At 34.1% G+C, this 17,593-nt stretch overlaps 1 protein-coding gene across 2 annotated transcripts; it reads right to left on the minus strand.

The window, feature by feature from the left end:
* Positions 1-5,186: 5,186 nt before the first annotated feature.
* Positions 5,187-7,483, minus strand: LOC132164208 (F-box/kelch-repeat protein At5g60570). Of its 2 annotated transcripts, none has more exons than XM_059574650.1 (2): positions 7,319-7,483; positions 5,187-7,069 (listed from the first exon to the last, which is right to left on the minus strand). In XM_059574650.1, exon 2 carries the CDS (start codon positions 6,606-6,608, stop codon positions 5,505-5,507), a length of 1,104 nt encoding a protein of 367 aa, XP_059430633.1. In that variant the 5' UTR covers positions 6,609-7,069; positions 7,319-7,483; the 3' UTR covers positions 5,187-5,504. The 2 variants fall into 2 exon arrangements, with proteins under 2 accessions (XP_059430633.1, XP_059430634.1); XM_059574651.1 differs by having other exon boundaries at positions 7,162-7,483.
* Positions 7,484-17,593: the final 10,110 nt, after the last annotated feature.

The following is a 17,593-nucleotide window of genomic DNA, read 5'->3' on the forward strand; positions in this document are numbered from 1 at the left end:
GTCCAGATCAAATTCATATTGAGCAAAGTGCTCTTCCAACGGATCCTCCAGACTTGGCTCACTAAACATCTCAGCTTGCTTAAGGAACTTGTCAAGATCCAAGTTAAACTCAAATTGATCAAAACGCTCATTCAATGGATCCTCAAGACTTGGCTCATTAGAAGCCTCAGCATACTCAAGTAGCTTGTCCAGGTCTAGGTCACCTCCAAATTCATCAAAGCACTCTCCCAAAGGATCCTTAAGACTTGGCTCATTAGAAGTTTCAGCATGCTCAAGTAGCTTGTCCAGGTCTAGGTCACCTCCAATTTGATCAAAACGCTCTCCCATTGGATCCTCAAGACTTGGCTCACAAAAACTCTCCTCAACAGTTTCTTCTAAACTAGCATGCGCTTCTTCTAACGCATAATTCTTCAGAGGAAGTGTCTCTTCTTGGTATTGTTGAGGTGGAGAGGAATATGAATAGTCATATATGGGAGATGGTTCCTTTTCATGAGCTATTATCTTGAAAATGGATTGCCTCAGACTGGGACTAAGACATGAATATGATTGACCATAGAACTGTGGAGATGGCTCCTCTCCATGAAGTTGTGGTGCTTGAATTTCAGGAGCTTGAGCTTGCCACGAAAGATTAGACTGTTGGCTCCATGACGGGTTATAGGAATCAAAATAGTGGTCGGTCCCTGGTCTGAGAACGATGTGTTCTTATACCCAAAAATTTTGTTAGAAATTTGTCTTATTATAAAACATTCTCTAACATGATGATAAGGGTCATGGCATAAAGAACATGGTCCATGGGGTGTCGGAATGACTCCCCACATGTGTGAAATTAAAAATAAAACCAAAAAGTTAAAATTAAAAAGGGAAAATAAAAAACGAAATTTAAAAATAAAACTTACTAATATGCAGACTTGAATGACCCTGCATGAAACAAAAGAAAAAAAAAATAATCAGATTTATAATTAGTGCAGTTACTATGCTGCTCTCAGGATGTGCAATCGATCACACCATGAGGTGCGCTCGATCGCACTGGTGCGCTCAATCGCCCTAGTTGGGCGCTCGAGCGCACCTCCAGAGGCAAAATAGGAACTGCGAAAAAAACTAGAGAAAACAGAAAAATTTAAAACCAAAAAAAATTAAAGGAAAAAAAAATTCCAAACAAAATCAAACAATCCCCGGCAACGGCGCCAAAAACATGTTGTGCCAAATACTACCTAAATTAATAGATAATATTTAATACATTTTAACTTGCAAGTGCACAAGATCAAACAATAGTATAGAGCAGCAAGTATGAGGTCGATCCCACGGAGATTGTTGATTTTATCTAGAATTAATTAAAAATATCAACTTGTCACTGAATTGATATTGTAAAAAAATAAAAATAAAAAAATAAAAAGATAAATGAAAAAGGTAAAGGCAAGGCTTTGATATCCACCACTAATCATACTTAAATAATATAACAATATATCAATGATTTGATCATGCTATATCTATCTAATGTTTATCAACCTAAGGGCATGGGTGTATACTCCTTAAGTTATAGATTTTCCTAAGCAAACAAGTTAGGCATGGGTGTATACTTTAACTCTTTTCTTTCCTAAAGGATTTAGCATGGTGTATACTAAATTGTTCTTTAGGAAAGCATATATTCTGTGGAAATCGACAAATACATGAGGCATAGGGCATAAACGTATACTCCCGGTTCCCCATGTTGATTAACCCAAGAACCCGGTGTGGATTTCTTTTGTTACTTATGTTAAACCCAGGACTCGGTCATCCAAATTGATTTAATTAACTAGTCCATACTATATGCATATAATGGCCAGTCACATACATATGAGGAATTCATGAAAATAATAATTAATCAAGTTAAATATCATAACATGATCATCACAAAGGCGTCAATATTAAAATATTGAATAAGCATAATTAGGGCTTCAATCTAGCCCTCCTAAAGAATTAGTTACACATAATGAAAATAAAACTAAAAAGAAAAGGGAAAGAAAGAACCGAAAGGTAGCCTCCAATTCCTTTCCCCAAAGTTGTGCCTTTTCCCAGGATGATGATTCTTAAGGTTTAGAGGTCTATTTATAAGCTTTACAAGTCCTTGACAAACTAGTAAACCTAGGAATTTCGTAGGGTTTTAATCCTATTACAATTTGGAGTTGGAAAACCCTAATATGGAAATAGTAGCATTCTGGCTGCAACTTTGATGTGGCACCAGCGCACGGGTGCGCTTGATCACAACCCATGTGCTCTCGATCGCAAGTCTGCGATCGATCCTCTGTGTGTGGCGCTCGACCGCAGATGGCCGCTTCATGCTTTATCTTCTCAGGTAGTGCGCTCGATCGCAGGGAACCTGCGATCGATCGCAATGGCAGGATCTCCAATTTTTTCCATTTTCTCTCTTTGAGCCCAAATCTTCCAGATTTACTTCATTTTCTTCCAAAAGCCTAAAAAAACATGGAAAACACAAAAATGAACTAAAATGGCATGCATTAACAAAAACTAAAGGATTAAAACATGTAAGTTAATGGCTAAAAATATGAATATTTTAACACTTAACATAGGCCATCTCTTGATCATGGAATTGTGGAGCTCATTGACGGTTTGGCCACGTTTGTGGAGAACATGGCTGCTGCTTTGTTCTCGGGCACGTCTACACGTGGCTTGGTTCAATGCTGCAAGCTTGACCATGTTCTTTTAGTGAATGTGGCTTTCCTCATTGTACCTTCCTTTCCAGTTTTACCCTCGATGGGCCGGTTCAATCTTGGCCTGGGCCTTTTACTAGTGGGCTGGGCCCATTGGATTTTTATTGGCCGATCCATTACCCAACAGGATCCTTTCCAAGGCTGTGGTGTAAATTACTGCAATGGATTGCGTTGTCTTTTTGCCTGTTTTGCTTATCTATAATTTTGATATGATTTTACTTTTTTATATATATTATCTTCAAACGTATTACATTGCCTGTAATTTGTTATAAATAAAAATAAAAATAAATAAAGATTTTAGAGGGATTATTTGAAATGTAAATGCTTTAGACCCCACAAACAGAATGGTAGCCCATGTAGGGGTGTCAAAAAATACCGGGAAACTGGGGAACCAGTTCCGGTTCTGATTTTTCGCACCCGGTTATAACCGAGGTACCTGTTAAATATATAATTATATATTAATAACCCTAGGGTGTTTATATTTGTTTGGTTGATTTGAAAGTGTAGGAAATTTGATGAAAAAATTTAGGGTTTAAGTTTTGGGTGATGGGGTAAATGATGGGTTTCGTTAATTTGATATTTTGGGGATTTTGAGTTGTGGGTTCCTCACTTCCTTTGCTTGATTTTGTCTATCCTCTGTTTCTCATTGAAAATCCGATTGTCGACACATCTAGAATAGGATCTGACAGCTAATTGTAGATTTAGGATCCGATTTCCTCATGTTGTAAACATGCATTCTGATGATAAAAAAAAGATGTTAACCTACGAAACTCAGTTAAATCAAAAGACACAGTTTCTACAATTCAGCTCATATCACCAAAAGCCAAAACTTTGTGAAACAAAACCATCATAAACTAAAAGCAATAGAAAGAGAAAAACATATAGAGGCAGTGCCTGCACAAGTAGTATCTGTAGGTATAACACAATTTAACACATTACATGAGAATGTATCTATAAGACTTATACATAACTGTATGAGCGACATTACTTGTCTTCAAATTCATACAAGGATTTCACAGGAAAAAAAATCCAAACCATGAAAAAAAAAAAAAAAAAAAAAATTTAAAAACCTGGTTATCCGGACCTACAAACCAGAACCAGTCGGTTAACCGGGACCCGGTTCCGATTTCTTAAAACCAATAACCGAAATACCTCGGTCTGGGTTTTCAGTTTTGGCCAATAACCATGATCTGGGACCGGGTGGACACCCCTTGCCCATGGCAAAGCAATTTCCTAACCGATGTATTCACACGTTGATTGTGGAAATGGTTGGCTCTCGAAACCGTGTATATGATTTTACATCTCTTTTAATCATATTTTTTGCCCATAAAGAAAGCTTCGCATAAGACAAAAGGCAAGGGTTTGATTGCATTGCTGTCTGCTGAAATAGTAGCGTTTTTGTTGTTTTCTATGTATTATTCCATGAGAGTCCAATGAAAATCACAGTGACCACAACAATTTAATGTGACTCATCCCATCCCAAACTTTCCGACTTTCAAACCACAAAACAGAATCAGTCATCAATTTCATTCATTTTTCCTGTAATTTGGACCGTTGTAAGTCATTTCACAGAAGAAATCAGCAATGGGAATAAATAGCAAAAAAGAAAAAAGGCAAACCGATGGTATTGATTATAGTTTACTCATGTCCTCTGCGCAATTATCTCACACGTTTGAACCCACAAAAACAGTCTGTAGCCACAAATCATTTGGGACACAGTTTCACCACACATCATCACCCCAAGCCCTCAATCATAATATGGTTGGTAATGTTTGTTGCATATTATTTGCAGGTCCACCACATTATTGAAATGAATACATGTTAAAAAGAGCCCAACCAACAACAGTTTTTGCATGGACGATATTTGAGAGAGAATGGGAAACTAGATAAGCAGGAGAACAGAAACATTGAACCTCAACAAAAGGGCCACTTTAAGAGTGGAATGAGATGCGTGTAATTCACATCTTACCACCTCATTGGAACCTCATCCTGACCACCACATTGTGGAACACATCAACCTAGGAAAAAAAAAAAAAAAAAAAAAGCCCCTCAACTGAGCTGAAAACACATGTATATATGGCCCCATAACCTGGTATTCATAAACTTCAAAATGCCAGCCTAAGTGAAGAATAAGCCAGAATCCTCACCACTATAAATTCATGAGTGAGCCAATTTATTCTTGAGTTGCAGCCTACAAAGCTCTTTAGTAAGAGCTGTGTCTCATGAGTTTGAAAAGAAAAGAAATGAGCAGTTACGAATAAAAGTATACACAACTACAACTTTTACAAGACGGAATGAAGCAAAAGTTACCTAATAGCAAAAGTATGAGTAGTGCGGGCTCTGTTTCTACAATCACTAAGATACACCTAGTTATTGGAAGAAAACATTTCTTCCTTTTGGTGCAGAAAATGTGCAGTAAAAATGGGAAAGAGCGTGAAGCATTAAAAGATCAGGCACCAAAAATTGAACATCATATAATTATGTAAAAGGCTTCTCAATTTATTGGTATAAATAAGTTGGCTGTGGATGAACTTTGACAGTTAAGACAGACAACAAAGCACTAACCAAGTGACTCTACTTAGTCCCTCAAAAGCAAATAAAATGCAGAAACATGAAAGTAGAAATGCATTCAAATTCAAGCATGTTAAGAAAAGAACACCAAATTTTCAGCTAGACAAAAGCTATCTCAGTGACAATTAATTCTAGTCAATAAGATAAATGCACACAGAAGCACCCTCAAGGCCCAGGTGGAACTGCAGATACTGGAACCTTCCTTTCAGTCGATCCAACATATCTTCAACAACCCATAATGGCACAGTTGTACACAAACACACCAACATGCTCTTTCACACCAAGAACCTTCCAATCCAAGGTTCCATCCTTGATCCCAGAATCAGGAGACCAAGAGTTGAGCACAATTCCTTCACCTTCGGGACCTCGTTGCCCGCCCACCACAAGAAGTTCCTCTCCACAAGCCTTGAAAGCCAGGCCCCAGCCATTTGCCAAATCAGCCCTGACTGGAAGCCTTCCCAACACATCCCAGGTGTTCTTCACTTTGTCATACTTTTTAACCATGTTGGTCAAATGCTCTACTGCATATAACTGGTTATTCACAACTGCCACAAGAGGAGGAGCCTGAGTGGCCCTATTGGCAAATGGATACATATCATCTATTTTCCGCCATCTTCTCATCTGAGGATCATACTCCTCCCCACAAGTCAATGAAGCAGTGGGATTAGCCATTCCGCCCACTCCGCCAATCACGTAGAATTTGCCATCCATAAAAAAGCCTGAGCATAATCTACGCGGGGTGTGCATGCTGGGTAACATTTCCCATGTACCTGATGAAGAGTCATATAATTCAGCAGATTGCAAAACATTCCCAATTTTATCACTGCCTCCAGCAACAATAGCAATCGAACCAAGGCTACTTGATCCGAATAAACAACGAGGGCGGTTCATCCCCGGACACTTAATCCAACTACAGTGTACCAAACTATACTTCCAAATAGCAAAATCCATCAACTCACGACCAAAGACCAACAATTCGCTACCCACAGCCAAGGACTCCTTATCAGCATGGTTAAAACACTCATCGCAAGGCATTTTAGGCAAAGTCATCCATTTCTTTCTCACAGGATCAAATGCCTCCCACCCCCTTGGATCACAAACCAAATACACCCAATGCTCCACAAACCCCAACTGCTTTCTCAACTCATATAAACACCCACTTTTAATTAAATCATTAAACCTTGTATTAATACATGATAACGAAGCATAGTCGGATCTACTTGCCAAAGCAAGGCAATTCAACGCAACATCATCAATAAGACCCGGGAGAAGCGAATCACTTGATCCGAATCGACATCGGCCATCATTCACTCCTCCCTCTGAATTCATTTTCGAAATAGCAGCGACTTCCTCCTCCACAAAAATAATCCCCACAAGCTTTGATTGTTATGTCAAAAACAAATCTTTACTATACCCCCCAAACAAAACCAATCAAATTTCTCATACAAAACTCAATCTTGACAAAGGACTCCAAAAACTTCTTCTATACCACAATTCCTAAATATGCTTCCAACAGCCCGAAAACAAATACCGAGCTTTGCACGCAATCGGTCTCCATGTGTTTATTCTTTCCATCAATTCAACAAATTAACGTATACCCGAAAAGAAATTTTCCATTTTTTTTTTTTTCCTCACATTCACCGAAACTAATGCAATCTCAGCTCAAACAATCGACTATGGAAACACATGCATCCTCTCTATAAGATTCAGAGTTCTGATTATACCACCGAGTTATATGGATTTTCCGGCAAATTTTCTCAGCTGATTTCCAGCAATCCAAACAGAGTTATCTGAAATTCAATGAAAAACGAGAAATTAACACAAATATTACAAAACACGCAAAAGTATTCGGTTTGAACAGTACAAGAAGCAATAATAGTACTCCATTAGTATTGCACAGGACGTTCGGATCCGGATTGAAACACAGAAACGCTATTCGGATCCAAATCGGATGATTATTCGGATCCGCCTTGGGCGGAGAGAAACAAAACGAACAGAGTTCGGAAGAGAGGATGAACGTTAAAAAAGGATGCCCGTACCGAAAAGTGTGAAAGCCGGGTCGGATCTCAGGACTCGGGTCGTCGCATATTGAGCCGGAAAATTGTTTCCGCCGAACATGTCGCCGGAGTCCGGCGAGTGAGAGAGAAAGGAGATACAGAGTGGTCTGAGATAACTTGGAAGAGAGACTGGGTTTGTTGAAAAGTGGGGGGTGGGTTATAAAAATGAAAAATATTGGGTCTGCTTGCAGTAATGACCCTACTTTTCTTCGTATTTGTGTATTTGTACTTTGTTTAATTACTATAAGCACTTTTTAGTTCTTATCTTGTATGGCCTTTTGCATGACCATTATTATTATGGTTTATTTAATTAGGGTAATGGGTGATAAAAGCTCACATTAAACCAATTTATTATATTATCTTTCTGTACCCATTTATTTTCTTCATGGTGGCAGTGTCTTCACGGCAGAGAGAACCTTGTATAAGAGCAGTTTGTAGAGTTTTTCTTTTTCTTTTTCTTTTTTTAAAAGAAAAATGTTTTGACATTATATAAATATAAGAATTGTTTTAGACTTTGTAAGAGTATTTTTCTCACTTCTATCAAGTAAATTTCAGGAACATGTGCAAAGCACACTCTCTCAGGCTAACCCTTTGGCGTTTACTATTTGTGCCATCGGTTGTTTGTTAATGTATTTATCTTAATAACAAAAAAATAAAAACACAAACAATGTGGCTTAGGACGTGATTTTAGAAAACGCGGTTAAATATTTAGCAAAATTACAGTTTAACCTTTTAAATCGGAGTTTAGTCTTTTAAAATAGTGTATTTTCAAAAAGTCAGCTCTTTGCCAACGATGTGCTTTCAAATCACAATTTTTTAAAAAAATCAAATTCCAAACAATTTATTAAAATAGAAAAACACTAATGTTGATGATTAGTGTTTTTCTCACTCCTATCAGGTAAATCTAGAGAACATGTGCAAAAGCACACTCTCAACCCTTGTCGCTCGGGCCAATCCTTCGGATTTTACTATTTTGTGCCATGAGTTGTTTGTTAATGTAAATAACAACAAAATAAAAACACAAACAACGTGATTTCAAAAAACACAGTTAAACATTTGACAAAATCACAGTTTAACCTTTTAAACCGGAGTTTAGCCTTTTAAAATAGTGCATTTTCAAAAAGTCGCCTATTTATCCACGCTGTGCTTTCAAATCGCAAAAGCAGTTAATCAAAATAAAAATTGTTGTGATTAGAAAAATTAAAAACCCAAATATATATAAATAGAAATTACCCAAATCACAAGGGATATTACTGCAACTAAGGCTTAAAAAGTACAAGTAATTCAAGACACATGCAGAGGGACATGAATGTGAGGTATGTATAATAATAATAATAGAATGAGTTTGGAAGAAAAAAAGGATTATAAAGAGAAAGTGACTTAAGTGGAAGAAAAGAAAGGTGATTGGGTTGTCGCCACACTTCCCCCTCCTCCCTCCTATTAGGCCTAATGCAAATATATTAATCTTATAGATCATGGGTTAGTGGTAAAAAGATATTATTAAAAGATAAAAGTCATAGAAAAATGAGAAAAACGATAAAACTGACCATCCCACGCCGCAACAAAAAAGGATTTGACCACTTCACATCTACACCAAACTTTTCAAGCTTCATCCCAAGCCATTGCAATTTTTGCAAATATATATATGAAACTGGTTTTTAGTTTTGTGTTTTGTTTACGTTGTTTGTTTGTTTTTTTGCTTCTTTTTTGTTGCCGTTGTTTTGTTGCGGAGACTTTTAGAACCGGAGAGATCATAGTTCTTCTTATCTAATGGCTTCGATTCGAAAGTCAGCAGTGCTCCTCTTTTAATGGCATCCAATCTGTTGTTGTTGTCGTCGTAGCTTTCAAGCTTGCCAAACTCTTGACATGATTCAAAATTTATGCGGCCTGTTTCTTAACTTTTAGCCTATGATACAAAGAATCGTGTCATTTTTTTTTTTACTCATTTCTTATTTGTTTTTTTTAAAAAAAAAAAAAAAAAAAAATTAAACACTGTATTTATGTTTGAATTTGTTGTCGAGAAGCCTACCACCACCTTTTTTTTTTTTTTTTTTCTAATTAAAAAAGACAGGCATGGAATACCAATTGTAGCCTTGAAGTCTGACCAAGTCATATTCTAGTCCAGCCTCATCAAGACATTAACGATATTCAAGACACTTAATACTAATAAGATTAAGAATTCCCATTTTGGGCGCCTAATGTTTTTCCCTTTATCTGCCCCAATTCTTCTCCTCCAACCATAATCATTAAGGTTTGATGCTGTTGTTTGAAACTTAATAGAAATTTTGACACATACACACATGGTAGTACAAAAGGAAAAAAAAGGCTACATATAGAGAACACTTTTTATCCGGGCCTTAATGATGGATGGTCCGACCTATAACCAAATTTATTCGCCAAGTCATATGCTACTCTATCAGCTTTTTCAGTACAATTGAACCAATTCTGTAGGCCTTTACTCCCAACATATCGATCCACACTTGCAAGGAATTTTAGGGTATCCCTTAGATTCCATCCATAGCTTTCTTTAACTAACTTCAATTCTATTCCATCATAATTTTTTTTTTTTTTCCATGAAAATAAAAACCCTAGTATAAGTTTTCAATGTACAATAAAAAGAGTACAAAAGCAAAACAATTTTCTAAATCCTTAAGTTATGCCTTCAATTTATTCCCACCCCAAGTCTTCTTTTTGTCTTTTGAGCAAACAGCCAAACCCCTACAAGACACATTTGAAGTTCCTTTACCCGTTTAATTAGGATTTGCGTGTCGGATTTGAGTTGTGTCAATGTACGGTTATAAAACTATATAGGTCAACTCTAATATAATTTATTTAATTAAATTGGTAACTCGTTAATTTTTATATGGGATTCGTGGGGTCGTGTCAAAAATTGTTCACCCTACTTTTAACTCCAAAATAAATAAAAATATAAACTTGATATGAATTCTCATTTTTCTCTTTAGCTCAATGCTTTTTGGTTACATAGCAACCACACCAATCCACCTCTACACGCTCTCTAGTCCAAAAGCCATTATTGAATATGTAACACGCCCGTTTCACTTTTTAGAATATTTTTTCAAATTGAGAAGCATTTTAAAAAAGAGTTACAATCAAATACTCAAAAATGAGAAGTGATAGGGAGCCAAACAAATGAACCCATAAAAATTTTTAAACTGACGTGGCAATGGTTTTTAAATTAAAAAAAAAAATGCAGTTTTCTCTCCCTTATCTGCCACTCACGCTCTGTCATGTTAGTTTAAAAAATTTTCTGAGTTCATTTGTTTGGCTCCCTAACACTCCCCCTTAAAAATAGACTAAAAGATATTTTACACCGAAATAAAATGAACTCCGTTTGTTACAATTTTTGCTTTCAATCTTTTTTATTTTTTTTCTCAAAACAAAAAAAAAGTTAACCAACTAGAAAAATATTTAAAAGAAAACATTCTTCATTTTTACTTCGCATCAATATGCAATTTAAAAAAAAAAAAAAACAATTAAAATTCTTCCCCGAAAACAATAAAGAAAGAGCCCATGAGTCATGACCTCTCTATGAATGACGGTGAATCGGTGATGCGGTGCGAGTTAAGGTTGGTCAAATCCGGGAGTTGACAGCACATTTTTCTTTGGACAAGTTAGTAGGTGGTTCAAAGTGACAGCGTTTAATGAAAACATTAAAAGCCAAATAAAAGTACACTACAATTACTTCAGGTTGTGTTTACTATTTATTTAAGTGGAAAACAGCACCTACAATAATAAATAAATAAATAAAAATATGCAATTATGATAGAATAGAAGAAACCCATTGGCTTAGAAAAAATAAAAATTAAAAAATGAAAAATGAAAAAAAGGGAAAGGCATTGAAGTACCAAAGTACCCTTTCTTTTTGGGTGTGTAGAATTAAAAAAGGTCTAAAAATTGAGAATGGGGAAAGTACAGAAAGATCTCTGTAAGAAGTACTGGTAGTAATCAAATAATTAGGGTTGGAGTAAAGTAGAAAACAATAAGAAAAAAAAGTACCACTAAATTCCCACCCTTCTTTTTGGTCGGAAAGTACCTTCAACTACTCCTATTTAACTTTCATTGTCCCCCCCCTCCCTATGGCCTTGAAATTTACGCCTTCATAATCTTTACATTTCTTTTTCTTTATTTTTTTTTTATTTTTTGTCTTTTTTTTCTTTTTAAATTAATTTATGGATTCATGTATAAATGGAAAAATGTTTTATAAATTCTTGATTTGTTTTTTTAATCAATTGTAGTCTAAGATTTGATTTTTATTGATTGATTCCCTAATTGATATTTATATTTGAATTGTAAATATAAATATTATATGCTACCCGTACATGATGGTTTACGTACTTTTCTTACACGTTGATGTGATAGTGCAACGTGGCCAATAAAAAAGGATTTGCAACGGAAGCCCCTTTGCCTCTTTGTTGATTAGCGCAATCACCAACCACCACGTAAGAGGAGTGGTCGCGGCCATCAAATTTGGTGCAAGCAAGATCTAGTGCAGCATGTTATGTGCCAAATTTTGATCGACCACCCCTAATGGTTATGTGGGGGTAATTGATTGCCTTCTTACTCCCAAGAGGATGATTACACACCGTGGGAATGGCTTGGCGTGGCTATCTGGCCACCCCTCAATTTTTTTAATTTTTATTGTTAAAATTATGGAAATTTGTTTTGTTGCCTGACATGACAATGTTGTAGCGTATAAGGTGAGTACATTAAAAAACCATGTATGAACCACTTGGATGTAACTAGTTTTTAGAATAATTTACCTAAATTCATAAGTTTCTGTACCTATTTTATAATCATCAACTTTCTAATCATTTGAGAACCAAGTATAACTTGAATCCAATCACGTTTTTAACTATTTAAAATAAAATGGGTTGGTATTATTTATTTCTTCACTAAGCTTTGTTGCCACATAGGCTAGTGATAAAATGTTGAGAATGTTAAAATATATATATATATATATATATATATATATATATATATATAAAGAATTATTAAACCATTTTGCATAAAAACATATGTAGCATCTTTGAACGAGGTGTGATATAGCTACAACTTAAACTCAACTTTGGCACAACTTCTAGACCAAATTTTTTTTCTCTCTCTATTTTAAGGCTCTCTCTCTCCTCCACAGATAATTTTTTATTTTTTTATTTTTTTTAACTTAAGAGAAAATTGGGTCAAAGTTGAGTTTAAATTGTGCCTTTATCATTTTCTTATTTGAACCATCTTAAGAAAACTAATCATAATCATTGATTAGCAATAGATTAACTTATCTCTAAGATTATTTCTCTAAAGTAATATCTTTATTTTATTTTATTTTCTTCCCAAAACTACTATGTCAACTTTTTGGTTTGATTAGATGTTAAAAAAGTTCACATGTAAACAAGACGGCAGCTTATTAGTGTTGGAGAGATTTATTCCTTACGGCGAGTTCTCATAATATAACATATTGAAACACCACTAAACGCAAACTTTGCATATTATATTATAATATACTTAAAATATAAAATTTAATTATTTTTCACTCGCATGTGTATATTCTAACACCTAATTTGAGCTCCTTACCAATTGGGCCAACTCAAAATAACAAAATAGTTGGTAAGTGGAAAGAACATAATAAAAAAATTAAAAAAAAAAAATCGTTAATCACTTTCAAATTAAAAATATATATATATATTAGAATTGGTGAGAAGAGAAAACCAATAAGTTGTGCTCAATCTCGGTGGCATCAAACAAATATTCTGCTCTTGTATCCTGCAAAAAAGAATTATTAACATAAACATGAAAAGATGGAAAGGAATCTAATACTTTTCTTTATTCCAAAATAGAGCCATGTGATGTGAGGAGGACAAACGGCCTTTAATTTCTCACTTGTCAACCTCATAATCCTCATTGCCCTTTCCTAATCCTCCTCTTTACTCTTCACATTTCTAAATTTACCATTGTTTAGTGGTTTTAAGGAAATTCTCAAAGTGATTGAATATGTAAAAGGATAAGAATTCGACTTTTGAAACAAGAATCTCCAATCCTATTAGTATTAGTCGGCTTGAGTCCCACTAATATCCTGATGAAGCTCGGTCAAACTATGACTCAGTCATCTTTGGTTGCTACTGTCTAGGCGTCTCTTGTGATGCATCAAGTGAACATGTGTTATTATGATTACGTTCAAATAAAATAGTTACAGTCAATCTAAAATTTTATTTGGACAGATAAATTTTATATGAACTCTTTCATAATTTACTGTTTAAAAAATTATTAGAGATTCGAATCCGTGGTTGGCTAGATGGGTCATCAAATTAGAGTGGGATTATGTATTATAAATTAATTGATTGAGTGGATCCATTGAAACTTTAAATAAAAAATTAAGAAGAGAGCCTCATATTCTGTGCGATTGTCAGAAAATCCAAGTGGGCTGGGTTGGATTCACAGGGTCTGACACAAGCTGCATGGGCGCCACAAGGGGGAGGGCCAGAGAAATCTCTTCTTGTCAGTAGCCAGGTGGTCCCTTTTCCCTCTGTAGCTGCACCTGCACTACGCCAATATTACTCCTCCTTCGATTTTTTTTTTTTTTTTTTAATTATTTTTTTTTGGATTTTCCAGCTTCAGAATGGATTTAAGATTGAGTATGTTAAAGGTAAATAAGTTTTTTTATATTTGTTTTATATTTTCATACAAATTTAATAGTTAATTTATTAAATCTGTGAGATTCACTATTAACTTATGTGGGGTTATATAAATTCATAAATTTAATTGTTGATTTGTAAGATAAGATGAGTCAAATATGAAAAAAAAATATTGGATTTTCAAAAAGCTTGGATTTTGGGCATTTGAGATGATCCAAGTGCAAGACTTCTACGCGAATAGATAATCTGTTAAAATTTGTATTAAAAAGTTTGTAACTAAAATAAAAAAGTACTGTTCCTCTTAGTATTATTTTTTTATCCTACGTCGATATTGTTTTTTAAAAAATTATAAATAAGACATTAGGGTAAGTTTTTTTTTTTTTTTTCTACCTTTTTTTTTTTAAAAAAATCCACATATGATCAAGAGAATACACAAAGAAAAAAAAAGAAGAAAGTAACATGTCTCCATAGAAAAATATGTAAGTTGAATAGTTAAAATAGATATTACTGCTTAGAGTTGCCCTTTATTTTTCCTTTTTCTAAACTCTAATTCGGAAACCATATAATGATTGGATCACGGATTGCTATCATTTAAATGTATAAAAATAGCATTCCTTTCATCCCACAAAAGACGATTTTTTTATTTTTATTTTTTATTTTAGTAAAAACTAGTTCAAAATAAATAAATAAATAACTCAAATATTTTTTTTTTATATTTTAAAAACGCACTCCTGACCGATACATTTTATACGATAGAGGCCAAAAAAAACTTTAGAGAACATACAACAATACATCTTTATAAGAAAGACCTAGCTATATATATATATATATATATAGATGCCGACAAAGTTAAGAGAACATACGACAATACAAAATTGGAAAAGTAAATGGACATATATAGGGCAGTTTGGCATGTCTTACTGATTGTGTTTGCATGCGTGAAGCAAATGAAGATCCTCTCAATAGAGAGCCATAGGGTAGGAGTAGAGTAGCCCTCAAAGAAAGGTAAGCTCATAGCCTACATTAAGATTTGTGATATATCATGATAGTTAGTGGTATTATTAAAAAAATAAGAAAAACTTTATAATACTCCCCTAAACTTCCATGCTTTGTGAATTTATTACCCTTCGAAGTTCAAAAACTCTAAATGATCCATTTCCATTTTACTTGAACTGAAGACTATCTAATTAGTTATAATGGATAGATATTTTTGTCTCCTCAAAAAGTGAAAAGACAAAAATATCCATCTACTATAACTAACTAGATATAGATGATCTTATTCCTCAAACTTTTAATTTTTTTCAATTATCATGCATTTATTTTTTATTTTTAATAAAAATAAACATATTTGTAATATTTTTGGTATGAAAAAAAAAAAAAAAAAAACATGAGAAGTTTAGAAATTTTGACAATATTTAACGAAAAATTTTAACAGAATGAGGTAATTGAAAGTTCAATATCTTTAATTGAAAGTTTTTAAACTTTAAGGGACTATCAAAACGAGTGAAGGTTCATAAATGTCATGACAAATTAAAAAAAGAAGAAGAAGAAGAAAACATATAAAAATATGAATGAAAGGTTGTGATAATATTGCATGCGCATGCATCATCATGTTTGTAACCAAATGGCACGTGTTGCTTTTATTCCGATTTGGCGTTATTCACCAAAGCTAAAGTTCCGCCACCCGGCAGATAAAGAGACAGACAAAGAGAAAGAGAGACGTGAAGAATACGAGAAGGTCTTGTTGTGTTGTTATATAATACCAACAAAAAAAAAAGGTAAACCTAAAAAAATGTTTTTTTTTTCAAATATTAATTAAAAAATATATAAATATTGATTTGATGGTTACCAAAAGTCAGAAGTGAGCAGTCAGCACAGCTGGTTTATCTTATCCCCAAACAAGTTTCCTCCTCCATTGGATGGGGTTCCATTGCCTTCAACCATGGGTTTCCCCCTAATTTAATGCAATCGACAAACTTTCATCTGTGAGATTAGGAAGGATAAAGTCTAGAATGTTACAAATGAAAGAGAGGGGAGGGGATAATGTTGGAATAAGTCCACCCCACGCTTCAAAAAGTAATTACAGCTGCCAAAATATATACCCAAGTCAAGATTCATAGCTTGGTGTGATGTTTAGGCCATTGTGAATATATACCAAAATTATGGATTTAAGGGTTGTCATTTGTCAAGCTGTTCGAGCTGATCATTTTTAACACGACTACTAAATAGCTTATCAATTTTACTTTGGGAAAAAGTTTTGTCCTCCCTCCCTCCACTCAAGTTCTAGTTCCGCCTTTTTGTGATTCCCGAAAGCTCAAATCTATACAATTTTTAATTTAATACGTAAACTTGATGTAAACCCAACATAAAATTAGCGAGTTAAGGTTAGGGTTTTGATCCGTTTAATTAAATAGGTAGGGCTCGAGTTAACATATATAATCTTATACCCATGCCTCAACATAACCTATACTTGACACGCGACATTTAAGCCTGACAATTTTTTACACAACGTGAAAACCAGACATAAAATTAGCGAGTTAAGGTTGAAAAGCCTGACTCGTTTAATTAAATGGGTTAGGTTATGGTTGACCTATATAATATTATAGTGCATTGATAGAACATGAACCTGATACGTGAACACAAATTGCCACCCATAATTTGATTAGAAATATAACAAATTTCCATAATGCACAAAATTACAATAATATATTGTTCTAATTCTTGGTCATGGAAAAAATAATTTGAAAGCACATAATTCTGTATATATATATATCAGGCTATCAGGTGGACCGTTGGTGTAGGTGATGATATTTTACTTTTAGGGTTTTGATAATTGGCACTTAACTTTTTCCTTATATGCATGTGTTGATGGTGATAAGAAGAATAATATGGATTGGAATCTCAAGGTTAGTGACTGTAGCACTCCCGAATAGGAATGGGAGATCAATAAACATAAGAACCCTAGTTGGGAATAGCATAATTAAATAAATTGTTCAAATTCCTATCCCTAACACTAATGTTAAAGAATCATGTGGTGGGGGACCAATTTATAATGGTAATTTAATTTAATGTTAAGACAGTAACTTGGCTTCACACTTATGTGAGTTGTAAAAGAATATCCCTAAATGCTCAAAGCACTATAGATTATTATGGACCTGGAAATTAGAATGTGCTTCTCAAATTTAGATTTTTTTTTTTAATGTTTATGGTTATTAATAACGAATTGATTACCTAAAAGTATATACTAAAAGTTGTTGGGTTAGTTAATATTTGTTAGAAATTTAGAATATTTTCCATGCTAAACTATTTTTCATAAGCTTTTGATTTAGTTTTTCTTGTTGGCCGGTCATCAATTGCCTGCCCTTCTTTTCTCTCTCTCTCTCTCTCTGTTTTTTTTTTTAAAAAAAAAAAAATTTTAAAATTTTTTTAATTTTTTTTTTTTTTATAAGATAAAACAAGAGATTACGTCAAATAACAAAGAGCTAGGCAACCTAATAACAAGCCCCAAAACGACCCCATCAGCATAAGTAAACAGTAAAAAAGAAAAGAAAAAGGACAATGCATCAAATGAATGACTCAAGCTTATGCTTTCTTAATACGAAGACCAAGAAAA

Source organism: Corylus avellana, chromosome ca10 (genome assembly GCF_901000735.1).
Source record: "Corylus avellana chromosome ca10, CavTom2PMs-1.0".
Classification (NCBI taxonomy): domain Eukaryota; kingdom Viridiplantae; phylum Streptophyta; class Magnoliopsida; order Fagales; family Betulaceae; genus Corylus; species Corylus avellana.

Excerpts from the sequence above, each read along its gene's own strand:
- LOC132164208 (XM_059574650.1), bottom strand. The coding sequence starts at position 6,608 with ATGAATTCAGAGGGAGGAGTGAATGATGGCCGATGTCGATTCGGATCA.